We start from the raw sequence: 27658 nt of genomic DNA on the forward strand, positions 1-27658 counted from the left end.
GCACTACTAGGTATTTACCCAAAGGACACAAAATATAGATTCAAAGGGATACATACACCCCAACATTTATAGCAGCATGATCAATATCCATATTATGGAAAGAGTACAAATGCCCATCAACTCATGGATGTGTAAAGAAAATTTGGTGTACACACACACACACACACACACACACACATACAGAATATGACTCGGCCATCAAAAAGCATGGAATCTTGTCATTTGCAACAACATGGATGGAGCTAGAGAGTATTATGTGAAACAAAATAAGTCAATCAGAGAAAGACAAATACCATATTTCACTTATAAGTGGAATTTAAGAAACAAAACAGATGAACATGGGGGGAAAAAAAAACGAGGCAAACCATAAAATAGAATCTTAACTATAGAGAACAAACTGAGCATTGCTGGAGGGGAGGTGGACGGGGATGGGTTAAATGGGTGATGAGAATTAAGGAGGGCACTTGAGCACTGAGTGTTGTAGGTAAGTGATGAATCACTAAATTCTATACTTGAAACTAATATTACACTGCATGTTAATTAACTGGAATTTAAATAAAAACCTGAACAAAAAAGAAGACTATCCACTACATATTAAATGAATAAATGCAAGCTTCAGAAGACCATATGCAGTGTAATCTCATTTTTAAAAAAGAAAAAATACATATATAGTTCTTTTAGTGCCAGGCACATGGTAGGAACTCAGTATTTCTGAAACAGATCAATTCTATATGAACAGGAGACATGTAAAAGGAAATAGCGTCTTTTACAAAAAAAAAAAAAAAAAAAAAAAAAAAAAAAAAAAAAACAGGGATGTCTTATTGGGATATAATAGCACAGAGCTTTTTAAAAAATTCTTTTATTTGGGGCACCTGGGTGGCTCAGGGTCATGATCTCAGGGTCCTGGGATCGAGCCCCGAATCGAGCTCTCTGCTCAGCGAGGAGCCTGCTTCCCCCTCTCTCTCTGCCTGCCTCTCTGCCTACTTGTGATCTCTCTCTCTCTCTGTCAAATAAATAAATAAAATCTTAAAAAAAAATGCTTTTTTTTTTTTTTTAAAATTTTTTTTTTTTATTTTGAAAAGGGAAATCACAAGTAAACGGAGGGGCAGGCAGAGAGAGAGAGAGAGGGAAGCAGGCACCCTGCTGAGCAGAGAGCCCGATGCGGGACTCGATCCCAGGACCCTGAGATCATGACCTGAGCCGAAGGCAGCGGCCTAATCCACTGAGCCACCCAGGTGCCCCTTAAAAAAAAATTCTTTTATTTAAATTCAATTTAGTTAACATATAGTGTATTATTAGTTTCAGGTGTAGAATTTAGTGATTCATCAGTTGCATATGACACCCCATGCTCATTATATAACATGCCCTTCTTAATGCCCATCACCTAATTATCCCATCCCCCCACCAACTGCCTCTCCATCAATCCTCAGTTTGTTTCCTAGAGATAAGAGTCTCTTATGGTTTGCCTCCCTCTCTGGTCTTTTTTTAGTTGCTTTTTTTTTTTTTTTTTTTTTAAAGATTTTTAAAATTTACTTGATAGAGAGCAAGAGGGAAGGGAGAAGCATGCTCCCTGCTGAGCAAGGTGCCTGATGTTGGGCTCAATCCCAGGACCCTGGGATTATGACCTGAGCCAAAGGCAAACACTTAACCGACTGAGCCACCCAGGCACCTTCCCTCTCTGTTTTTATCTTATTTTATTTTTCCTTCTCTTCCCCTATGTTCATCTGTTTTATTAAATTCCACATATGAGTGGAATCATATAATATTTGTCTCTTTTTATATACAGTATTTGTCTTTCTCTGACTTATTTTGCTTAGCACAATTTCCACTAGGTCCATCCATGTCATTGCAAATGGCAAGATTTATTCTTTTTGATGGCTGAGTAATATTCGTGTGTGTGTGTGTGTGTGTGTGTGTGTACACCACGTTTTTTTTAACACCACATCTTTTTCATATTTTGGCTATTATGGACATTACTAATACCACAGATCTTTTATTTTTGTTTCTGTGCTATTTTAATTTTTAATAAGTATTATTCCTATTTTTTCAAATGTAAATTAAAAGTCTTCTTAAGACAAAGTAATTAAGAAAGCTCAATTCTTTACCAGTATTTCTAGAACAAAGAATTTACTATCAGTTCTTAAAGTTCTTTTACCTACATTCAAGGTTGCATTCCAGAGCACCAGTTGCCTTTTGGGTTTTTTCTTGTTCTCTAAGTTGCTGGTTCAAAATTCTCAGTTGCCTAAAGGAAATAATAAAGAAACATGATTCCAAGAAACCCAAACTCATTTAACAGTGTACGTCCAACAGCCTATTAAAAAAGATAACAGCTCCTCTCCAGGAACCATCAGTTTGTTCTCTATAATTAATAGTCTTTTTCTTGGCTTGTTTTTTTTTCCCTTTGCTCATCTGTTGTTTCTTAAATTCCACATATGAGTGAGATCATATGGCATTTGTCTGACTGACTTATTTTGCTCAGGTGAGTGGGGGGAATGGGGAAAAAGGGAGATGGGCATTAAAGAGAACACTTATCATGATGAAAAAGATTAAAAAATTAAAAATGAAAAAGACAAAAGATGGTACTCACCAGGACTGCAGAAGTCCATCTCGTGCCCAAAACAAAGACAAAAACAAAGTAAACAAAACAACAAAACCACTTTGCTGCTCTTATTCATAGGGCCTGAGATAATTTTTGAAAGATTGCCTGGGACAGCATAAACTGTCCTCTCACAAGAAAAAAGATGACTTCTCTTAGTTTTCCCTTTTCTGTTTTTGTTCTCTCAGTGATTTCCTTGTCTTTTTTAAAAAATTTCTTTCATTTCCTATCTCCTCCTGCTATTTTCTCCTTCTGTCTCCCTTCTCTGCATTTTCATTACCGCACAAATAATTTTTTTTTTAAAAGATCTGTCATAACTATGACCTAGAATACCTGCAAGGACTGACTGCTATCAGACATGCATCTGCTTGGTTTATCACACATTGAAAAAGCTGGGAAATGCAAACCTATGCTTCTAATAATTTCTTTATTAGATGGAAAAGTTAATGACCTTATTTTAAAAAAGTGAACGCTAATTAGCAGCAACTTCACCCTACAATAAACTTCACAATTTGTGGCCTCTTTACAAACTGGAACATACAAAAGGAATTACAAAAATGTTTCTTCTAAGAAGCTGACGCTTAAATAACTTTCACAAAGTGAAAGTTGTCTCTATTATCTTTCCAGAATTAATTACCTGAAAATATTCTGTATTATTTATTTGTTACTAAATTTAAAATGATAATGCCCTTCCTCATATCATTTACATGTACTAAATCCAGACAGATTAAGGAAATAAAAAATAGACAAATAAGACCAAGTATAAAAGTTTTAGGTGGAAATCTACAGAATCTTGAAGTGGGGAAGGCATTCCTAAGCAAGACTCAAAATCCACCAACCATCAAGGAAAAGAATGGAAGATTTAAAGATATCAAAATTTAAAACTTGTCCTAGAATTAGGAATCTGGAAGCAAATACCTGCCACACATATGAGACCAAAAATCCACAACACTTAAAGAGCTCCTGCAAATCAGTTAGAAAGGCAATTAAAATGGGCCATTCACATAAGAAATAGAAATGGCCTATAAGCATACAAAAAATGCTTGGCTTTACTAACACGAACAAATGCAAAGTTAAAACAGGAGATATTTTATGGCCACAAGATTGACAAAAATAAAAGGAAATAATATTTTTTGGTGAGGCAATGAATTATCTCAATCGGTGGGAGTCAACTGATATAACCATTTGAACGGCAACTTGACAGTATCCAACGAAATGTAAAATGTTCATTATCTTTGACAAAATAATCTGAGTTATCTAGCCTCAGCAATATAATCGAGCCTTGAACAATACAGGTTTGAACTGTGCAGGTCCACTTATACACAGATATTTGATAAATACTATATAGTACTATAAATGTATTTTTCTCTTCCTTAGGATTTTCTTAATATTTTCTTTTATCTAGCTTACTTTATTGCAAGAATATGGTACATAATACATATAACATATGTATTACAATATTATATTATAATATAATACATATAATTATAATACATATAATTATAATACATATAACATGCATTACAATATTATAATATAATACATATAATTATAATATAATACATATAACATATGTATATATGTATTATGTACTATATAATATATATGTTAGTCAATAAAAACATTCAATGTTATTGGTAAGGCTCCAGTCAACAGTAGGTTATCAGTAGTTAAGTTCTGGAGGAGTCAAAAGTTACACACAGATTTTTGACTTCATAGAGTGTAAGCGCCCCTAACTCCTGCATTGCTTGAGAGCCAACTGTAGTTGTACATGCGCAAAAGCATCTACAACTTTAGATATATACAAAGATGTCCAAACAACACTATTTAATAGTAATAAGTTAGAAACGACTTACAGTGCTACATAAATTATGGTATATCCATAATGAGAAAAATACAAGTAGTTTTTTAAAAAGAGACATCTAGGGGCACCTGAGTGGCTCAGTGGGTTAAGCATCTGCCTTTGGCTTAGGTTGTGATCCCAGGGTCCTGGGATCGAGCCCCACATTGGGCTCTCTGCTCAGCGGGGAGCCTGCTTCCCCCACCCCCCCACCTGCCTCTCTGCCTACTTGTGATCTCTTTCTGTCAAATAAATAAATAAAATCGTTAAAAATTTTTTGAAAAATTAATAAAAAGAGATATCTAAATGTACTGACAAGGAAACATCTTCAAGACTCATTGTGAAGTGGAAAAAAGCAAGCTACAGAAGAAAAACAGTATAATACAATCCCATGTTTGTTTCAAAAACAATTCTGCTTTTCTGAAAAGTTTCCCCTTTATAACAAAGAGTGCAGATCTAGAAAGGGCAGCATAGACTGGTAATCTACAACTCTAACTGGAATGATTCTTTTGGTATTTTCTAGGAAAACAGAAAGTACTAAGGTCCTCTTACACACCAAGTGTGTGACAGAAGCTTTGCCTGACAATAATCTTGTACACATGTCCCTAGTCAGATTCTTCTCCTCTTCCCCTTTATGGCCAGCCTAAACTTTCAACCCTTACTGTAAGCCTCTCATTCCTACCCTCCTCCTCTCAGTAGGATACTTTCCTATTTTCACTAAAAATAACGTGGCTTGGGGACAAACTGTTACCCTTCTGCCCAGGGCATACAAATTTACCCATATATATACATATACACTAATCTCACTTCTTTCTTCTAGTCTTAGAGACAGGGAGCCTCATCAGCTTCCTGGATCCCACTGTCTGCTCTACCCTTAAGGACTCTGCTCCTATTCCACTTCTTTTATCTTCTCTACCTGCAGCTTCTTCTTAACTTGTTTATGTCCTAAGCCAAGAAGCTTAATAAAGGCACTCCCATATTTAGGAAAATATGCCCTCCAACCAAACTGTACCATTAGCTACTCTTCTTCCTTCTCATTCCCAGCTTTCAGGGCCAGGCTTTTAAAACATGATTGTTCTGGGTGCCTGGGTGGCTCAGATGATTAAGCATCTGCCTTTGGCTCAGGTCATGATCCCGGGGTGCTGGGATGGAGTCCTGTATCAGGCTCCCTGCTTGCTCTGCCTCTGCCTCTCTCTCTCTGTGTCTCTCATGATTAAATAAATAAAACCTTTTAAAAAAATGACTTAAAAAACATGATTGTTCTATTAAAAAACAATACATGATAAAATATAACAAAAGATAATCTTTTAAAAATGGATAGAGTCACACACGCTTTTAACAAATATTATATAGTATATTTTCATGTACTTGATTTAAACAAAGGAAAAGAAGTGCTAACATTTAGGCAAATACTTCTTTTTTCTTTACTGTTTTAAAATATGGCTCTACTGAAATGAAACATATAATAAACTGCACATTTTATAGTAAAAGTATATAATTTGGTAAATTTTAACATATGATGTGATGAAACCATCACCATAATTAAGATATTCATCATGCCTCCAAATTTCCACATGCTCCATTTTCATACCATCCTCTTCCCAAATAACAACTGATTTATAGATTACTTTGCATTTTCTGAAATTTTATACTATATATCATACAATGCATTCTTTAGCCTGCCTGCCTTCATTCAGCACACTGATTCTGAGATTCACCCATGATATTGCACGTATCGATAGTTCTTCCGTTTCCACTGTTGGGTGGTGTATTTCATTGTGTGGATATACCACCATGTGTTTATCCATTCACCTGTTAACAGACATCTGGATTGTTTCTGATGAACATTCACAAGTAAGTTTTTGTTTGGACATATGCTTTTACTTCTCTGTGTACATACCTAGGAGTGAAACTACTGGATCATATGGTTTATGTTTAATTTCTAAGAAACTACCAAACTATTTTCCAAAGCGGGTGTATCATTTTATATTCCCACCAGTAAATTATGCAAGTGCCAGTTCCTCCACATCATCATTTGGTAGAGTCTTTTGAATTTTAGTCATTCTAGTGGGTATGTGGTATTATTTCATTGTGGTTTTAGTCTGTATTTTCCTAATGACTAACAGTGATGAGCAGATTTTCATATGCTTATTTGATACCCGTGTATCTTCTTTGATGGAGCGTCTATTAAAGTACTTTGCCTGTTTTTTGAGTTGTAACAGTTCCTTATACATTCTATATGTACAAGTCCATCAAATACATATATTGCAAATATTTTCTCTGTTGTTTGCCTCTTCTTCTTTAGTAATAGTGTCTTTTGAAGAGCAAATTTTAAATTTTGATGAAGTCCAACTTACAAATTCTTTTATGTTTTTTGTTATATTTAAGAAATCTTTCCCAACCCAGGATCCCTAAGATTTTTTTCTTATGTTTTCTCTAAGTTCTAACTTATTTATTAAGTTTTAACTTAATAGATATTTAACTTAGATATTAACTTATTTAACTTATATATTAAGATTTGTGATTCAAGTTAATTTTTATATATGGTGTGGCATAAAGGTTGAAGTAGTTGTTCTTTCCCTCTCTCCCTTCTTCCCTCCCTTCCTTTTACTTTTTTCCTTTTTTGTGTATGGCTCTCCAATTGTTCCAGCACTATTTAGTGAAAAGATCCTTCTTTCCCCCATTGAATTTCCTTAGCATCTTTGTAAAAAATCAGTTACCTTTATTTTATTATTACTGCTTTTTAAAGATTTTATTTGAAAGAGAGAGAGGCCAAGGGAGAGGGAAAAGCAGGCTTCCTGCAGACACAGGACCCCTGAGATTATGACCCAAGTTGAAGGCAGATGCTTAATCTACTGAGTCACCCAGGCCCTCCTAAAAAATCAGCTACCTTTATATGTGAGTTTACTTCTGGACTCTATTCTTGATATATATTCAAGTATATATCTATCTATCTTTACACCAATGCCACATTGTCTTGATTACTATAACTTTATGTCTTGAAAAAGGATAGTACCAATTTTGTTCTCCTTTCCCAAAGTTGTTTTGGTTTGGCTATTTTAGATTCTTTGAATTTCCATATAAATTTTAGAATCATCTTTCTAAAAAAAAGATGCTGGGTTTTCTCCAAAATTACACAGAATCTATAGATCAATTTGGGGAGAACTAACATGTTAACAATAATAAGTCTTATAATCTATGTGTCTAGTTTATTCTCATTTATACAGGTCTCCTTTAATTTCTCTCAGCAATGTTTTATAGTTTTCAGTATACAGGTCTTACACATTTTAAATCAAATTTATCCCTAAATTGATCATATTCTTTGATGGTACTATTAATAGTATTGTTTTTAAACTTCACTTCAAATTGTTCATTTCCAATATATAGAAATATAATTGCCTTTTTTGTATATTGATCTCATATCCTGCAACCTGGCTAAGCTCATTTATTAATTCTAGTTGCTTTTTTGTAGATTCTGTAGGATTTTCTACAAAGCCTATCGTATCATTTGTGAATAAGACAGCCTGTACTTAAAAAGGCTTTATTCCCTTTCCTTGCTTTATTGCACTGGTAGAACCTGCAGCACAATACTAAATGTAAGTAATAATCACTACTTGCTGAATATCAATCAGACATTTTTTAAGCCTATACAGAGAGAAAAATAAGCCAAACTGATATTACAAATTTACAAATACTATTACAAATACTATTTTATAATATCATAAATATTTTTATAAGCACTATTTTTTATACTATTACAAATGCCATTTTACAATATTATGTATGGAATTTAGGATTATGTGATTTTATCTGAACGAAAAGTAACAACTGAAATCAGAACTCATGAGCTTTAGACAAATATTTCTCTATTTCATAAAATAGTATTCCTAAATAAACTTAAATAAAGGAAATAGGATATAAAAACATTAATTTTGGAATTTTTATTGTCAAGATAACAAATTCTATTCTGTACCTTAATTCCCACAGTTGTCTTAGTTCCATGTATAGATTCAATGTTTATCTCTTTATTTGAATTCTTCTCTTGGTTGATTAGAATTTGCCATTCAACAATTTTTGTTGTTGTTTTTTTAACGTATTCTTTTTTTTTTTTAAGATTTTATTTATTTGTCAGAGAGAGAGGGAGAGAGAGCAAGCACAGGCAGACAGAATGGCAGGCAGAGGCAGAGGGAGAAGCAGGCTCCCCGCCGAGCAAGGAGCCCGATGTGGGACTCGATCCCAGGACGCTGGGATCATGACCTGAGCCGAAGACAGCTGCTTAACCAACTGAGCCACCCAGGCGTCCCTTTTTTGTTGTTTTTAAAGGAATCCAAGGGTGCTGTATTTTCTAAGTTCTTGCACACTTGAGAGTATGCCTTTACACCAAAATGATTGCTGGGCCACATATGAGATCCTTGGGGCATACTTTCTTTCCCTTAGATTTTTGTAAATAATGTTCTATGATCTTTGGACAATGAATATTCCTGTGAAAAGGCTGAGGTATTTTTCTCTTTTTCTCTTTACACATTATTTGCTTTTATTCTGAATGTCTATAAAAGTTAATTTTATTTTGTCCTTAGGATGTGCTGACTTTATTAGCTTGATGTGGTGACTTTATTAGCTTATGTCTTGGTGTTGATCATTTTAATAGTTTTCCTGGGATCCTGAATTCCTATTGATCTGCTAACACAGATTTTTAGTAAATTTCCCTTTATTTACATATCTTTTAACATTGTCTTTGATCCACTTGTTCTGTTCTCTTTATCATGAACACTCATTATGTCAAATTTTGCATCCTTTGTTTCTCTTCCATATGTATCTTCTTTACAATAATTTTTAATTATTCTCTTTCTATTTTGTTTTGCTTTATTTCTTCAACCTTACCCACCATGCCTTCAGTCATTTAACAAACATTTATCAGAGTGAGTGTTAGGCACAGTTCTCAGCACTGGAAATAACAGCAGCAAACAGAAGAAGCAAAAATTCAGCTTTCTCTAATTCACATAGACAGAAAAGAGAATAAATGTTCCCAGAAGCTAAGGGGAAGGAAGAGAGGGAATTACTGTTTAATGGGTACAGAGTTTATGCTGGGATGAAAAAGTTTGGGGAAATAGATAGTGGTTATGGGAATACAACATTGTAAGAGTATTTAATGCCCCTCAAATGTATACTTACCAAATGGTTAAAAAGGTAAATATATGTATTATATTTTATCCCAAAATAAATCAAGAAATTTTTTTAAAAAAGGGTTTGGTACGAGGAATAAGTTAAAGTTGGTAGGAGACATTGAACTACGAATTTAGTGGCAAATGAAACAGAAAAATGGGGGGGGGAGCAAAACCCCCCAAACAACAAAATCACCATTCATATTGTTTAGGTTCTAATGGAATATAAAAACCCTGACTTCATGTTTGTTTTCATTTTTGTAAGATGTTTTGCTTCTATTTTCCTGAGCTCATCTAATTCACTTTCCTTCTCCTTTGTAGTCTTTTTTCCTTTAAGCATTCTCTTTTCCTGCCTCTAAGAAGGATTGTATTATCTTTAACATATGGAAACTATGGAATACTGTTTCAAGTTTTCTTGGGTTTTCTTTGAGCAATTCATCTGGTGATGTTTATCCTCGACCCCTTTTTATCTCTTCCGTCAGTTTGTTTATTCTGAATGCTATGCAAAGATCTCTCCTATAAATTCTTTCTTCCCATGGCTTTTGTGACCTCTCTCTCTCCTGGTTTTCCTGCCACTTCCCTACTTGCTCCTCTTTGGGTTTCTCTCAGAGCTTCCTGTTCCTGTGTTCTTTCCTTAAAAAGCTGTTATTCCCTAGTACTTCACCTTTGGTTGGGTCATACTCTATGCCTTCCTGTTGAATTTACCATTTATAAGCTGGTAACACATCACTTGCTTTCAATCACCATTGTCTCCAGTGCCTCTAACAGTGCCAAATCTATAGTAAAAGCTCAATAAAAATGTGTTTAGTGAATTTCTATCCTGGATCTTGTTCTGTGTTCCACTTACACCATATTTATCTCCAGATGGTCTAAATGATAAATTTGGCATATCTAAATCTTAACTCACTGGCTCTCCTATATCTTCTATCTCAAAAATAACATTAAAAAAAAACCAAATAAACAATATATTCTTCCTTTAGTAGCTTCCATCTGGGAGAATTATGTTACCATCTGTCAAATGTTCAAGCCAAAAGACTGAATGCCTCCCCTGGCTCCTCCCTCTCACTCCTATTTCATTTTTTTGTTCTGTGTGAGGACATAATGGTCTCATATTGGAATCTACGGTCAGGAAGTGGTCGTGAATTGTCTTGCCCTATAAATATTAAGGAACTCTCTACCTCAGTGGTTCTCAAATGGAAGTAGTCCCCTCCCAACCGTCATGCAGGGAATTTGGGAATGTGTCAGGGCTTTCGGTTGGCACAATAAATAGGGCACTAGAGACATTTCAGGGGTAGAGACCAGGAAGGCTAAATGTTAAGCCTTTTTTTTAAGGAGTCCCAAATAAAAACTGTGCAGCCCAAAACGCCAAAAATGCCCAAATGCCTTAGAAACATTGCACCTGGCTTTTTTTTTAAGCCACAAGATGGCAATAAACTCTAAGAAGTCCTGAAAGATCACTTTTCTGGCTAAATAGAAACACATAGTTTCTAAATGTCCAAACAAGAAAAAATGTTTTTTTGATTGAAAACGCTGAAAAACACTTTTGAATGAACCTATGTATTCCAACTTCCATTTGTAATGGAAATTATGGATGATTCTTTCTAAATTAAGTTATCAAAGAGGCACAAAAATTCCTACCCCTCTGCTGGAAAGCTCATTCTACTAAAAAGACAAACTGACAAATTCTTTGTTTTTCAGACTTTTCATTTTTAGAAGGTCAAGTAAACAGTGGGAATAGCATGTTCTTCTATGGACATAGAGTCCTCTATAGTCATAGAGCCAAAAGGATCTGGTGCCAAGTCTGAAGAATAAGGTTAAACATCAAACTAATACCTTTTTTTTTTTTTTTAAGATTTCATTTATTTATTTGAGACAGTGAGAGAGAGATGAGAGGGGAGAAGGTCAGAGGGAGAAGCAGACTCCCTGCAGAGCTGGGAGCCTGATGCAGGACTCGATCCTAGGACTCCGGGATGACGACCTGAGCCGAAGGCAGTGGCGCAACCAACTGAGCCACCCAGGCGCCCTCATCAAACTAATACCTTTTTAAAAAATTAAAACAAGCAGTGGACCAATAAAGTAGTAAGTCTCATTTTCTTGAGTAGCTTATAAATTAGCTCCCAAAACAATTCTAAAATGTTCTAAAGAAGGGAAATAAACAAGAACCACTGATACTTCCCATTGGCACATGTTAAAACAGATAATATTCTGAGACTAAGTTCTGGTATGCTTATTTAAAGAAACCAATTAGTTGACAGTCATACCTTTAAAAACATGCTTCTTTCAAATAGCTTACAGTATACAGTATACAGTCTGTTATTCCACAATTACACTTAAATATTGAAGTATAAATAAGTTGGATTCTACTTCCTAGCAGAAGCAATGTAGAATGTAGAAATTAAGATAATTTGTTCTCTAAAATCAAATGACCCAGTTTTGAATCTTTTTATGTATGTGACTTTGGACAAGTTACATAACCTCTCTGTGCCTTGGTATCCTCATCTATAAATGAGAGTAACATATTACCTACCTTATAAAGCCATTCTGACAATTTAAAGAGATGACATATATAAAGGACATAGGCTGGCACATTAGAAACATTCAATAAATGTTAGTGGTAGTATTAGCTATTACCATTACTATTAGATATTTATGCTTGTTCTTTAGTTGAAAAACTAATGCTATTGTAAGTCAGAACTGAAGACAGTATTATTAGAATTTAAACCCAGCAATCCCATCTTATATCGTAGGATCTTGGAGACTAATGACCTTTAGAGAAATAATCCTAAGCAAGTAAATCTCACTAGGTGTCATGCCTTTGCAGTCGTCAGATCCATAAATTTGAGCTCCTCTCCAACTTGGAATCTTATCTTATTGTTTTCTAATTTCTTGAAAATGTTTGTGTAGGTCCTTGCAGTTCCTATCTGGTATGACATCTACAGGTCATACAACTATAATCCCCACTCAGGGCGCATGCACACTGCAGGGCCGCAGAAGCACAGACACTGTATTCTAATTCTCTGCGAAGTATAGACCTTACAGTCATGGCCTTGGTGGCCATCACTAAAATACTCAAAGTTAGGATCTTGCCAATAATGGGTAAACGATTTCCTACATAAGTCAAAAATAGCCAAAAGAAAAAATATCTAAGAATTTAAATGAGTTTTTTTCTATGTCTGAGTGTGATGGGGCTACTGGTGCTCACCCCTATCAGGTTCTCCTTTCCTCCTGGACTGTATGGGCAGTACAGGAAAATTTTATGCCCCAAATCTTTCTATTAGGCAGGGCCATATGCCTCTTTTTAGCCTACAAAACAGAAGTAGAAGCAAGACTATCGCTTCTGGGCTGGAGTGTGTAGAGTTGATGTGCCAGATTCGTGTTCTCTTTTCCCTAAAAAACATGTCTTATGAGACAGTGGCCTCATGAGATGGAGGGAACTTAAACCCTGAGTTATAAGATGAAAGAGGGTCTTCTGACGACCCACATTGGTCTTGACATGAGGGCGAAAGAAACTTTGGCTGTGCTATGCCGCTGAGATTCTGGAGTGCTACTGTGGCACAGCCCAGACTAGTCTGACAAATGCCCCAAGGAACTTCATTTTTCTCTCTACGCCCAACCTACCAAGGGACAGTGGAGGCAAAGTGGGAGAAAATACTAGCAAACAGAAGTAATGGAAGAGAACTTAGAGAACACTGGCAATGTTCAGAAATGGAGAAGTAAAAGTAGAAATGCAGTAAAACAGCAAATCTGTTTTTCTTACAGAGTCCTAGAGAGCTCATTTGGCACCTTTGTTCTGGCCATAGGACCTCTTTGCATATGACAAAAATATTCAGAGAATGATTCATACCTGCGTAACTGAGCATTCTCACTTCTTAGTGGCTGCATGGCCAGTGCTATTTCAACTTGAATATTTGTGTTTCCACTTAGCGCGGGAAGCAGAGATATACACATCTCCAATTCTGTTATCAATCTCTGAATTTCTGAATCCTCTATAAAAGGGAGAATAATAACAATACTGTAAATTGTTTTTGGATAAGATTATTCATGTGTGTTACTAAAAAAGAAAATTCTGCAGATATGTACATATTTGCTATAAACAGACAACTTAATTACTTATAAATGTGATAAAGAAATCCTATTTTCCTCTTTCCTGCTGCTTGCATTTGCTTATTCAAAAGAATTCTAAAGAAATTAATTCAATAGGGCGCCTGGGTGGCTCAGTGGGTTAAGCCTCTGTCTTCAGCTTGGGTCATGATCTCAGGGTCCTGGGATCAGTCGAGTCCCGCATTGGGCTCTCTGCTCAGCAGGGAGCCTGCTTTCTCCTCTCTCTCTGCCTGTCTCTATTTGCGATCTCTGTCAAATAAATAAATAAATAAATAAATAAATAAAAGAAATTAATTCAATAAACTAAAGATTAATCTTCTATCATAGGACTAGTAGTGATTTTTTTCAGTTTAAGAGTATAGTAGGAAGATAGCTGACATGTCTCCTGGCTCACATTCCCAAAGGACTATTAGACTCCTATCACTGCTGAAGGGTTTCCTATAACTGATTACAGTAATAACATTTACAACACAACCTTTGATCCTGGTATAAGCATATAATTCACTTTAGGTGATTCAATTTGGCAAAATATTGAAGAAGGATCTACTCTGATAAGGTTTTATTATTTAATTTTATAATGTAGACTTAAAACAACCAGCCACACCTCATTTGGTTGCCACATCAAAGCAGTGCCATTTCTGCTATTAATTGCAGGGAATGGATGGTTTGGGAGGTGGCAAACAGACACAGGGAGAAGGTGGATTTGCAATCTTTTGTCCTTTTATAATTGCCCTTCATTTCCATTCAAATTTTCTGTGGACTGAAAACATTTAATAATTATAGTATTCACTCTCTTATAACCAAAAGAGGTAGAAAATTTACTCTAAATTATAAAACTTTACTCAATCCCATGGGTATTTTAACACCCTGATGTAAATAAAGTACAGCTTTATTTACACAGTAAACATCTATGACCAACTACTAAGAAGTTCCCTATCAATCCTTTGTAGAGTAGTTTAGCTCATAAGCATTGGAGGCAGAGATCTGGGCTCCACCATTTTCTAGCAATGGAACTTGAGTCAAATTACTTAACTTCCTGAAGCCGAGGTTTCTCAATAATTAAAAGGAGATAACAATAACTCACAGGATTGTTGTGAGGATTAAATGAGATAATGCACATAAAACACTTAACATAGTGCCAGGCACATGGTAAATACTAAATGACACTTAACGTTGTTAGTGTCATTATTGTTGTTACTATGATTAAGTATTTGCGTAAGAGAATAGCAATAAATTGAAGATCTGAAAACACAGAGATTTTAATACATTAAGTCTTCAGATTAATAGTGCTATGTTCCTAGAACACATTTTAAGATTTCAAATTTCTTTTTGTCAGTCTGCAAATATTAGGTAATCAGTCAGTCCTTCCACAATCAATTACCTTGGTTTCTAAGATGACAAATCTGTAACTCACTCCGAGTGAAAGCTATTATTTAGAGCATATACACATAATGAAAACAGATCAATATGACTTGGCTCAAATATCTCATAATTCTACCTAAGACATTGTTCTTGACTTAATTAAAAAAAAAAAGTAAGGGCGCCTGGGTGGCTCAGTCGTTAAGCATCTGCCTTCAGCTAGGGTCACGACCCCAGGGTCCTGGGATCGAGCCCCGCATCGGGCTCCCTGCTCAGCGGAGAGTCTGCTTCTCCCTCTTCCACTCCCCTTGCTTGTGTTCCCTCTCTCGCTGTGTGTTTCTCTGTCAAATAAATGAAATCTTAAAACAAACAAACAAAAAAACTTAAAAAAAATTTTTTTTAAAGTAAACTGAAAGCGGCATTAAAAGGTTTGGATTAGGGGCACCTGGGTGGCTCAGTGGGTTAAGCCTCTGCCTTCGGCTCAGGTCATGATCTCAGGGTTCTGGGATCGAGCCCCGCATCGGGCTCTCTGCTCAGCAGGGAGCCTGCTTCCCTCTCTCTCTCTCTCTGCCTGCCTCTCTGCCTACTTGTGATCTCTCTCTGTCAAATAAATAAATTCTTTAAAAAAAAAAAAAAAAGGTTTGGATTACTTCTCAAAGTCAGATTTGTTAAACTGTATAATAGCTGGTTATTAAAGAAATGATAGGAAGAAAATCCCTTCATCTGTTTAAAATAGGAAAAATTACCAGTCTATTCTAGGGAGTTAATTGTTTTTAGGGCTCTTCTAACCCCTAAAAATTAATGGCTACAAATTCTCTTTGGTTGAATCTTTTCAAGGTCCTTTTGAATCAAGTAGAACAAATACACACTTGCAAGTAAAAGACTGTTTGAAACTCTCTTGTACATCTCAAAACCATAGGAAACAAGATGGATTAAAACCTAGAAAATAACAACAAAATCGGCAGAACTCAATTCCTTATTAGCTCAAGAAACATTTCTATGGAAAATACCACAAACTCCATGTCGACTATTCTAAATACAAATGATGGCAAAATAATATGACACTGCTATTTAGCATTAACACCACACTACAGAAAATTATTTTAAAAGTGCTTACAGGGGCGCCTGGGTGGCTCAGTGGTTAAAACCTCTGCCTTCGACTCAGGTCATGATGTCAGGGTCCTGGAATCGAGCCCCGCATCGGGCTCTCTGCTCAGAGGGGAGCCTGCTTCCTCCTCTTTCTCTCTCTCTGCCTGCCTCTCTGCCTACTTGTGATCTCTCTCTGTCAAATAAATAAAATCTTTAAAAAATAAATAAATAAATAAAAAATAAAAGTGCTCACATACCTTGCTCTGCGAGCAGGGCCTTGAGCTCTCCCAACAGATACTTTATAGTTCTGGCTTTTTCAGCACTCTGGTTCACATTTTTTGCCTTCTGCACATCCTTTATTCTTGAATCTCGCATGTGTATGTTTAAATCCCTTCCTTCACTTGTGACTTCTCCAATTTGTTCTTTGGCACATCTGTCTTCATTATTGGACAGGAAAGTTGATGGCAACAGAGTGGGGCTACAGCGAGTCTGACTGTCTGAATGAGAATGCAACAGATTCATGCATGTTTGAAAGCACTTCAGTAGGTCTGGTTCCTTAGGAACTCCTTGCTGTGGCAGAATTCCATTAATAAGACCCAGCTGCTGAAATGGTGGAATAGTTGGTTTGTCCATTTGGGGCAGGCTACATGGAACTCCAAGACCAGTACTGAAGGAATTCCGTAGGATATCAGTACAGTTCACAGAAACTGTTTTACTTTGTGATGCAAACTGGTTGTCGCCATCAGTCTGAACCTCCTACAGACAGAAAAAAAAACAAGGTAAACCTTCAAAATAGGTGAGCACCGACTTGTAGGCATTAACTATAATAAACTCAAACCAGAAATATTAGAAAATGACTTTTGCAAGATGGGAGTTACAGCTTACCAGTGAATAAGCTGATTTCCCCTGAGCACAATATTAGTTTTTTAAAGCTTGTTAACTAGTTCACTCTATAATATGAGCACATTATAAAGCCATGACTAAAATAAACTGTTTGCAAATATCACACATATTTTAAGGACATCAAAAATCAATACCTTGGGACTAAAACAAACTTCCACTTTGGGAAATTGCATTGCAAGAAAATAGGCTCAAACATACAAAAAGCTTTTGCACAAACATGTTTACAGAAATGTTATGGTAGTAAAAAACTGTTACTTAAACGTCCTACCATAGGGGAGTATTACATGGACTATAGTATATCCACTAGACTATTAACATATTAAAAATCTATAAAAGGTATATATTAACTGAGAAACATGTTTACAATAAAATGCTAAGGAAAAAAGGTAGCACATGAAACAGTATAATTTAATTATGACTATATATTTTTTTAAGATTTTATTTATTTATTTGACAGAGAGATAGAGCATAAGCAGGGGGAGTTGCAGAGGGAGAGGGAGAAGCAGGCTCCCCACTGAGCAGGAAGCCCAACATGGGGCACAATCCCAGGACCCTGGGATCATGACCTGAGCCAAAGGTAGACACTTAACCAACTGAGCCACCCAGGTGCCCTTATGACTGTATTTTTAAAAGAAAGCAAACTTAGGGGCACCTGGGTGGCTCAGTGGGTTGACCCTCTGCCTTTGGCTCAGGTCATGGTCTCGGAGTCCTGGGATCGGCCTCCCGCATTGGGCTCTTTGCTTGGCAGGAATCCTGCTCCTGCCTCCCCCTCTCTCTTTGCCTGCCTCTCTGCCTACTTGTGATCTCTCTCTCAAACAAATAAATAAAATCTTAAAAAAAAAAAAACTTAAATAAAAACAAGAAAACAAAACCAGAGAATTAAATGATTGGCAATATGTTAACAGCAAATATGCTTAAGTGGTAGGTATGCGTGATTTCTTTTTCCTGCTGATCCTTCTCCCTTTCCCACCCTTACCATTGTCCTTCATGAATGGGTAAAATTTTTCTGGTAAAAAATGATTTGAGGGGCGCCTGAGTGGCTCAGTGCGTTAAGCCTCTGCCTTCAGCTCGGGTCATGATCCCAGGGTGCATCGGGCTCTTTGCTCAGGAGGGAGCCTGCTCTCCCCTCCCTCCCTGCCTGCCTCTCTGCCTACTTGTGATCTCTGTCTGTCAAATAAATAAATAAAATCTTCAAATAAAAAAGATTGAAAAAATAATGCATTATGATCCAATCAGTAAATTCAATTTTCTCTCTTAAGGTGATGATTTCTCAAAGTAAATAATTACTTGCATAATGTATAAACTGTACCCACAGAATGAACCACTGGAGGGCAGGATGGATGCTGAAGTAACTGGACTGGGGTGGAGGTAGATAAGCCATAACTAGAATGTAGAGTTGCCTGAGACTCTAAAAAGTAAGAGGGAGAAAAAGTTATCACATCTCATACTACTTTAACAATAAGTAGGCAACTTAATTAGAGTTCATAGTCATGCTTTTAAAAATATCATTCATACTAACCAGAATCAGACACGGTGTGGCAAGGTACAGCAGGAATTCCATTAGGGTTGTTCTTTGAAGCCAAGTTATTCATCAGTGACATTTGAGTTTGCACATGCTCACACAGGGCTTGGTATATTATCGGTGAATACATTCTATAATGATCTTGCAAAGACCAATTTTGTGGTATATCTGATGAGTCTCTCTCATTTCCAGCAGAAGCTTCATTAGGTATATGTTTCTTACTATTTGAAGATACTAATATGGAAGAAGGGAAAACAAATTCTTGAAATATGATTCTTCAAAAACTTTTACCTTATTACGGGAAGAAAAGACTCTGAGAAGTAGCTCAATTTATCATATACTTTATCGAAGGGCTTTACCGCTCTCAGCCCCTAAAGAAAATCACCTCAAATTCTCTTTTAAAAGTAGTTAATGAATTGTGTATGTTCTCCAGTCAAAAATTATCTATACCACGACTTTAAAATCTCTATTAAATGGTATTTGTAAAATCTCTCCTTCAGTTACAAGACCCCTCTTTAAGGATGTTATTTCTACAATCCAATAAAACTCACCTTGCTCCTCTCACCATGCTCTTAGGGGAAAAAAGAATAAGAGAGACAGGATACTCTGTAACGATTTTGATACTTGGACCATTAAAAAAAAAGCAGAGCTTTGAGAGCAAGAATAAAAGTGTACTTAATCGGGGCGCCTGGGTGGCTCAGTGGGTTAAGCCTCTGCCTTCAGCTCAGGTCATGATCCCAGTGGGCCTGGGATCGAGCCCCACATCGGGCTCTCTGCTCAGCAGGGAGCCTGCTTTGCCTTCTCTCTCTGCCTGTCTCTCTGCCTACTTGTGGTCTCTCTCTCTCTCTCTCTCTCTCTGTTAAATAAATAAATAAAACTTAAAAAAAAAAAAGTGTACTTAATCTACACATTGGGTCCTCAGACAAAATCTTAACCTGGCATTTAAAGTAGAGTAATAGAACTACTTACAATATATACACATAAAATGACTTTAGAACAATTAGTATCTCTAAGTATGCACGAAACAACAAATTTGTGGTTAATTATCAAATTAAGTGGCAAGGAAAACAAAGCTAACTCTATATATACCTTCTAAATGTCATTCTGAGTTTGAACCTTTTCTTCTACAAAATGCGGTCAATCACTTTTTCCACTTTTCTTCTTGGGAAAGTTATGGTAAACAAAGTATGCAGTTAGAAGTGGACTAGAGGGGTGCCTGGGTGGCTCAGTGGGCTAAAGCCTCTGCCTTCAGCTCAGGTCATGATCCCAGGGTCCTGGGATCAAGCCCCGCATCGGCCTCTCTGCTTAGCAGGGAGCCTGCTTCCTACTATCTCTCTGCCTGCCTCTCTGCCTACTTGTGATCTCTGTCTGTCAAATAAATAAATAAATAAATAAAATCTTAAGGAAAAAATGGGGGGCACCTGGGTGGCTCAGTGGGTTAAAGCCTCTGCCTTCAGCTCAGGTCATGATCCCAGCGTCCTGGGATCGAGCCCCGCATCGGGCTCTCTGCTCTGAGGAGAGCCTGCTTCCTCCTCTCTCTGCCTGCCTCCCTGCCTGCTTGTGATCTCTCTCTCTGTCAAATAAATAAATAAAATCTTAAAAAAAAAAAAAAAAGAAGTGGACTAGAGATAGACAAGCATAACACACACATACTCACCTGAATAACCACATATTATTAAAATGAAAGACCAATTGCATACTCTCAATAATTTATCAAAACCCTCAGAATTAAAGATCATATGTATTTTTAAGATTTTGTTTATTTTTAAAGTAATCTCTATACCCAACATGGGGCTCAAATTCACAACTCCAAGATCAAGAGTCACACGCTCCACTGACTGAGTCAGCCAGGAGCCCCAAAGATCATATTTAAACAAAAAGAGAAAAAATACTTACAAATTTCCTTCTGGACTCCTGAAGGAACATGTTTTTCATGTCCTTTCTTTTTAGCTCCAAATCTTTTGCCTTCTAAGGATCTGGGATTAAATCTATTTTCTGAACATGCTGTTTCTGAACCTATTAATAATTAAAACAAAAATTCATTTGCATTAAGAGAATTATTTGAGAAAAAATGATTAGCAAAGAGGTATTTAAAAAATTTAAAAACCTGAATCTTCATTTCTCAAAATGTCCCGTAGCAAAGAAGCACAACCATCAAGCCCTTGTACAGTTTCAGTCTGTAAGGAGAAAGTCATTTAGAAAAGCATAGATGAAATTTTAGTGCAGGGGGAGAAAAAACAACAAATCGTGTAGTTTTAAAATTTCTTTTTTCAGAATCAACTTATTATTGGCAGAAAACATATTTTAAAGCAAAAAACCTCCAATAATTTACCTCTGAATTTTTATTCCCACTTCTTAGCTTTTATCTGAAGATTAATTAAAATAGTGTATATTGTATCTATTCAGTTTAATCTTACCTGACTCTCTGAATCAGAATGGATAGCATAGCCAGAATCTGCATTGAAACGTGATATCTTTCTTAAATTGGTCCTAGAAAATAAGTTCATTAATATTTTCACAAATACTACAAAAATTTTTTCCAAAATATATTAATAAGTAGTATATTTTCTTCCCAGCAAAAGTTGGATAAGAAAGCTTGTTCATAAAATGGATTTATATAGGATTTTATAATGATTATAAGAATTGTTAAACTAAAATGAGCAACATGAGTAGAAATATGGAAGGTTCCTCCCCAGAGTTTGTGATGGTAGAGACCCATCTAGTTTTCTGGGATAGGCAAAATTTAGTGCAGTCCAAAGACTGAAAAGTTTCTTGAGATTTTTCTGGAGTTGTAAACTTCTTTAAGTACTTACCCTTTCTTTCCATTTGTTAATTTAGCAGGTCCAGGGTGTTTTCCTGAAGATAACACCTATGATATAATGCATTATATTATAGTAAATATACAAATATTGTTCTAATATATTCTTAGTAGACTGTCTTGACAAAACCTGAAATGTTGTTTCCTTTCTTTTTGTGGTAAAAACGTGACATAAAATTTACCATTATAGGGCACCTGGGTGGCTCAGTTGGTTAAGCAACTGCCTTCAGCTCAGGTCATGATCCTGGAGTCCCAGGATCGAGTCCCGCACTGGGCTCCCAGCTCCATGGAGTCTGCTTCTCCCTCTGTCCTTCTCCCCTCTCATCCTCTCTCTCACTCTCTCTCCCAAATAAATAAAATCTAAAAAAAAAAAAAAATTACCATTGTAGCCATTTTTTAATGTACAGTTCCATGGCATTAAATACATTCACACTGTACAACCAACACTACACCCCATCCTGCCCCTAAGCCCATAGAACCACCCTTCTAATTGCTGTCTCTATGAATCTGACTACTCTAGGAAGTTTAAATAAGTGGAATCATACAGTATTTTTCCTTTTGTGACTAGCTTATTTCACTTCGCCTAGTGTCTTAGAGCAAGTGTCAAAATTTCCTTTCTTTCTAAGGCTGAACAATATTCCACATGTATATAGCATGTTATTAATTTTTTTATAAATGTACTATATCCTATAAATCCATTACAACTGAACTCTTATTAATAAATTGATTAATAAATTGTTTGCCAAGAAAACAGCACATATATTTGTTCCTTAAGTCTGTGTAAGCTGAAAATGAAGCTGAGGTATTATCTTTTTTTTTTTTTTTTAAGATTTTATTTATTTATTTGACAGACAGAGATCACAAGCAGGCAGAGAGGCAGGCAGAGAGAGAGGAGGAAGCAGGCTCCCCGCTGAGCAGAGAGCCCAATGCGGGGCTCGATCCCAGGACCCTGAGATCATGACCTGAGCTGAAGGCAGTGGCTTAACCCACTGAGCCACCCAGGCGCCCCCTGAGGTATTATCTTAACCAGAAGTATCTACTACTCTAAGTTTGGACAATACTCAATCTCTGAACATGTTCTACATTCCCCAGTCTTCAAAATATAAAGTTAATTCAACATATATCACAGAGTGGATTCTATTTATCCACATTATTTAGAATGCCTGACAAGACCAACCCATGAAAACTCTTTATCTACAACTCATTCTCTTACTTTCTTTTCAAACTCATATAATAGTATTTTTAAAAACAATTTTATTATTTTTAAATATTAATAATTTTAAATCATTATTATTATTAGAAGTAAAATAAATGGGCTACCTTTGTGTATGAGAAAGAAAAAAAATGCACTTGCTTTAACATGCATCCAATATCTTGAAAGTTAGCCAAGTAAAAGTTCATGGTGTTTGCCTCTGGGGAGGGAAACAGAATCTAGGGGACAGCGCAAGAAAGAAAACTTTCCATGGTAAATATAATTGTCAAAAGACTTTATTTATTTATTTGCCAGAGAGAGAGAGAGAGAGAGAGAGAGAGAGAGCACAAGCAGGGGGAGCACAGGCTCCCTGCTGAGCAAGGAGCCCGATGTGGGACTCAATGGGATCATGACCTGAGCCGAAGGCAGACGCTTAACCAACTGAGCCACCCAGGTGTCCATAAATATAATTTTTAAAAGGTGAGTTAAATTCTCTACTAACTCCCTCATTTCACCCTTCAAAAGTAGTCACTGTTGGCAGTTACATTTATGGTTTTTCTTGACATGTTTAATATTTCATCCCAAGAAAGCTTTGAGCAGTAACTACTAAACTATCTGTAGTTATACACAACTGAGAACACATTTTAAAAATTGGGGGAATAGAGTTATACTTCTCTTTGAGGTAACTTGGGATATGATGGGGTCATAAGGCCAGCAAAGAGACCCAACACTGTAGGAAATAAGACCCTATGTAGCATTACTCTGCTGGTCCCTGCAGGACACCATTAGGGTCCTTCCCTTTGGTACATATGTATGTTGGTGTTCTGGGCAGAATCAGAACATAATTCCAAACCATGGTGCTGCATGCTGCAATGTTCTGGACCAAGTCCAGAAATAACTACCATAATTCTTATATTTCAAAAAATTTTTAAAAAGTATACACAGGTAAACATATGGCCTAACTGTAGGATTATGTATTTCTCCAAAAAACACACATGAGGTTATATTACAGAAAACAAGGCAACGAAAATTACCCAGGATAAAAGCACCCTGCAACAGTAACTATCATATTGGCACATTCCCATCAAAGCTTTTTTTTGGTCATTTTTATTTTGAAACAACAGTACAAAGAATTTCTGTATATACTTTTACCAAGATTCCCCAACTGTTGCTATTTCACTATATCTGCCATGTTCTCTCAAAATATATATAGTAACACAATATATACAACATGTAAAAAATATATATAGTATTATTGTTTTTCTGAACCATAGCAGGGTAAGTTGCAGGTATGATATTAAATATTTATTCCTAAATATTTCCCAAGAACAAGATCTCTTATATAACCACAGTATAATGATCAAAACCAGGAAATTAATATTGATACTATATTATAAACCATAGATCTTATTATTCACATCTTGCCGATTATTCCAATACTGTCCTTTATAGAAAATAATCCTAGTCCATGTGCAATGCAGGATCCTATGTTGCATTGAATTGTCACACCTCAATAGTCTCCTTTAATCTGGAATAGTTCCTTATCACTCATTGTCTTTTATAAGCTTCACATACTTAAAGAGTACAAACCAATTATGTTGCAGAATATCCCTCTGCACATTTAGACTTGTCTGATTTTCCCTCATGATTAGATTCAGGTTGGACATTTTTGGCAGAAATACCACAAAAGTGAAGTTTTGTCCGACTTTAGTAAGCATATGGTATGTTTGTCCTATTACTGGTGATGTAAACTTTGTTATTTAAGATGGTGTCTGCCAGGTTCTTCACTGTAAGGTTACTATTTTTACCTTTGTATTAAGCATTTAATGGGAAGATACTTTGAGATTATGCAACCTTCCTAATCATTAGACTTTCACCCAGTAGTTTTAGCACCCATTGATGATTCTTGCCTTAATCCACCTGTTTGTGAAATGGTGACTTGTCTAACTTACATCATTCCTTCTACATTTCTTAGTTAGCATTCAACTCTAGGTAAGCACTCTTACTTCATTGTTTGTTAGTTTGGACTCATTCTTATTTTATTCAGTGGATTATGATCCATTATCATTATTTAAAATATTTTGATGTGGGGTGCCTGGGTGGCTCAGTGGGTTAAGCCTCTGCCTTTGGCTCAGGTCATGATCTCAGGGTCGTGGGATGGAGCCCCACATCGGGCTCTCTGCTCAGCAAGGGGCCTGCTTCCTGCCTCTCTGCCTACTCATGATCTCTCTCTCTCTCTGTCAAATAAAGAAATAAAATCTTTAAAAAATAAAATATTTTGATGTTCCAATTGTCCCAGATTCCATCAGTGGTAGTCTTTTCAAACTGGCTCTTATATCATTTTAACATGTTCCCATTATTTTTTGAGTAATTCCTTACTTTCTGCAACAAGGTGCTCTGGGTTCATCCTTTGATTTTTTGTTTTTTCCATTGTTGTAAGAACACTTAACATGAGCTCTACTTTCTTCACAAATTTTTAAGTGCACAATACCATACAGTTAACTATATGCAAGATGTTGTAGAGCAGATCTCTAGAACTTATTTATCTTGCTTGCATAACTGAAACTTTATACCTGTTGAATAGCAACTCCCCAATTCCCCCCACCTCCAGCCTCTGGCATCTATCATTCTGCTCTCTGCATCTATGATTATGACTATCTTAAATCCCTTATATAAGTGGAATAATGCAGTATCTCTCCTTTTGATCAGCTTATTTCACTTAGTATAATATCCTCAAGGTTCACCCATGTTGCGTATGGCAGGATTTTTCTTTTTAATGCTGAATAATATTCCATTGTAGGTATATAGCACATTTTTTTCATCCATTTATCCATCAATAGACATTTAGGTTGCCTTCACATCTTGGCTACTGTGAATAATGCTGCAATGAACACAGAAGTGCAAATATCTCTTTAAGATCATATTCTTTTGTATAAAAACCCTGGAGTAGAATTTCTGGATCATTTGAGGTGTATTTTTAACTTGTTGAGGAACCGTCATGCTATTTTTTATAGCAGCTGCACCATTTTATATTCTCATCAACAGTTTATAAGGGTTCCAATTTCTCTACATCATTGCCAATGAGAACTGCCATCCTAAAAGGTGTGAAGTGATACCTCATTATGGTTTTGATTTGCATTTCCCTAATGACTAGTAATGCTGAAATCTCTTCATGTGCTTACTGGCCTTTTATACTTCTTCTTTGGAGAAATGTCTACTCAAGTCCTTTGCTCATTTTTTAATCAGGTTATCTGGTTTTTTGTTACTGAGTTGCAGGAATTCCTGATAGAGATTGGATATTAACCCTTTAGTAGACAGAGGGTTTACAAATCTTTTTTCCCCACTCCATGTAAGTTGCCCTTTCACTCTGTTGTTTCCTTTACTCTGCAGATGCTTTTTATTATGATGTATCCAGGCTCATCTTTTAATTTTCCTGCTTCAGCTGTGGAATTGACCATTCCTCCATGAAGTTGTGGTTCCTTTTAGTGGACGATGATATTTAGAAACCAAGATCTAGGCACTAGGTATTCCTACTGGGACTTCAATCTTTTTTCATTATGTATGATTAACTTAGTCATGACTAGGTAGTTACAAAAAAGTAAATCTTATGGTTTTATTTTTAAATGTTTCCATATTAGCCCTTCAAAATTTTTAAGGCTGTCCTAAGCCTTGAGGATATAGAGATAAATTGTGTAGTAAAGGGGGTAGACAGATTGGCAACACCTCTAACCTGAAAAGCAGTTTGATTATGGTTAACACCAAGCACCAAGTATTTCCTTGAGTGGAAGTAACATAACATGTCCTCGGTTTGCTTCATATTTTTCACAATTTCACAACTGGAAAACAAGCCTGAGATAAACCTTTGAATATACAGAAAAAAGCCTTTTCATAGTCAGGATTAAAAGCTTATTTATTTGATGAAAGGCCATTATTCATTTAATAGCCCTTGATAAAAATTACAAAAATATTCTCCAAAAGGAGTACCCCAAATCACAATGCATGAGACAATCATTTTGCTTTATCTCACATTTACTTCCACTGGGTATTATCATTAAACTATTCATCTCTGCTATTTGAGAAAAATATAAGCATTTCTTATAAGTTGTATCTCCTACAATAAGTACAAGATAAAATTACATTTGTGGAATAATTTAGAGTATCCCTAAGTCTTTCATGACTTCTTATTTCTGTGAAGTAGGAACCTAAATTTCAGAAAGGAGGCTTGCTCAAAGTCATACATCTGATTAAATAGAGTGTAATATATAAAAGAATGGACTCTGGCACCAGGTTTGTGGGTCTGAATCCTGCTGCACAGCTAAAGAGTTTTGTAACTGTAGGAAAATTATTTGAACTCTTCATCCCTCAATTTCCTCATCTATAAAATGGAAATGATAATAGTATCTACCTCATAAAGCTATTACTAATATCAATTTTGCAAACTATGAAATATGAATTATGTGTACTATGTAAAAATACTTAACAGTAGCACCTGTCACACAAGTGCTACCTAAATGTAAGCTATTTTTATTGTTAAGATGGTTGCAAAATGTTTTAAGGGGACCAAATTTTGTCGCAAGAGTGAAACAGATGTTTTTACCAGTATCTCTCATTTAATCTCCCCAATTCTTTGAGACAGAATGATACCTATTTACACCTATTTTATAGCTAAAGGAAAGGAGGCTTAGAGAAATAAAAAGTACTTTGCTTAATACCACTACCACAGTAGTGGCAGAATTGGAACTTGAAATTTGTAGGTGACCATGATTATAAAAACCATGTTTTCTCCCCCTTTCTGACTGCCCATACTCTGAGTTCACTCAGTATAAGAGAAAGATCTATAAAGGTGATGGTCAGGAAGTACTCCTCAAGAAAGTCTTGAGTCAGGTCTTGAAAAAAAGCGTTTAAGATTCACATAATGGGGAAGACATTATAGGCGAGTTGATAAATGAAGGGAGATTTAAAAAAAAAAAAAAACAGAGAGAGGTGGATATATTTAAAGAGGAGTAAGATCACTCTAGGGAGTGAGTCTCTGTGAGAAATAGTTGATTCATTACCTAAAAATCTACTATATGTCAG

General features: G+C 35.9%; 1 protein-coding gene across 2 annotated transcripts in view; it reads right to left on the reverse strand.

The window, feature by feature from the left end:
- The window catches only part of LOC111154982 (coiled-coil domain containing 14), a 44927-nt gene that overhangs the window by 16173 nt on the left and 1096 nt on the right, over positions 1-27658 (reverse strand). The window contains exons 2-10 of one of the 2 annotated variants that reach the window (XM_022514951.1): positions 21386-21441; positions 20990-21062; positions 20680-20749; positions 20469-20588; positions 18570-18806; positions 18364-18458; positions 16405-16903; positions 13443-13584; positions 2160-2242 (exon numbers count right to left, since the gene is read on the reverse strand). In XM_022514951.1, coding sequence (XP_022370659.1) covers positions 2160-2242; positions 13443-13584; positions 16405-16903; positions 18364-18458; positions 18570-18806; positions 20469-20588; positions 20680-20749; positions 20990-21062; positions 21386-21441 — 1375 coding nt within the window. The remainder of the gene's footprint in view (positions 1-2159; positions 2243-13442; positions 13585-16404; positions 16904-18363; positions 18459-18569; positions 18807-20468; positions 20589-20679; positions 20750-20989; positions 21063-21385; positions 21442-27658) is intronic. The other variant, XM_022514950.1, reaches the window with a different exon arrangement.

This window comes from Enhydra lutris, unplaced genomic scaffold (genome assembly GCF_002288905.1).
Source record: "Enhydra lutris kenyoni isolate GAN:26980312 unplaced genomic scaffold, ASM228890v2 scaffoldscaffold39, whole genome shotgun sequence".
NCBI classification, from domain to species: domain Eukaryota; kingdom Metazoa; phylum Chordata; class Mammalia; order Carnivora; family Mustelidae; genus Enhydra; species Enhydra lutris.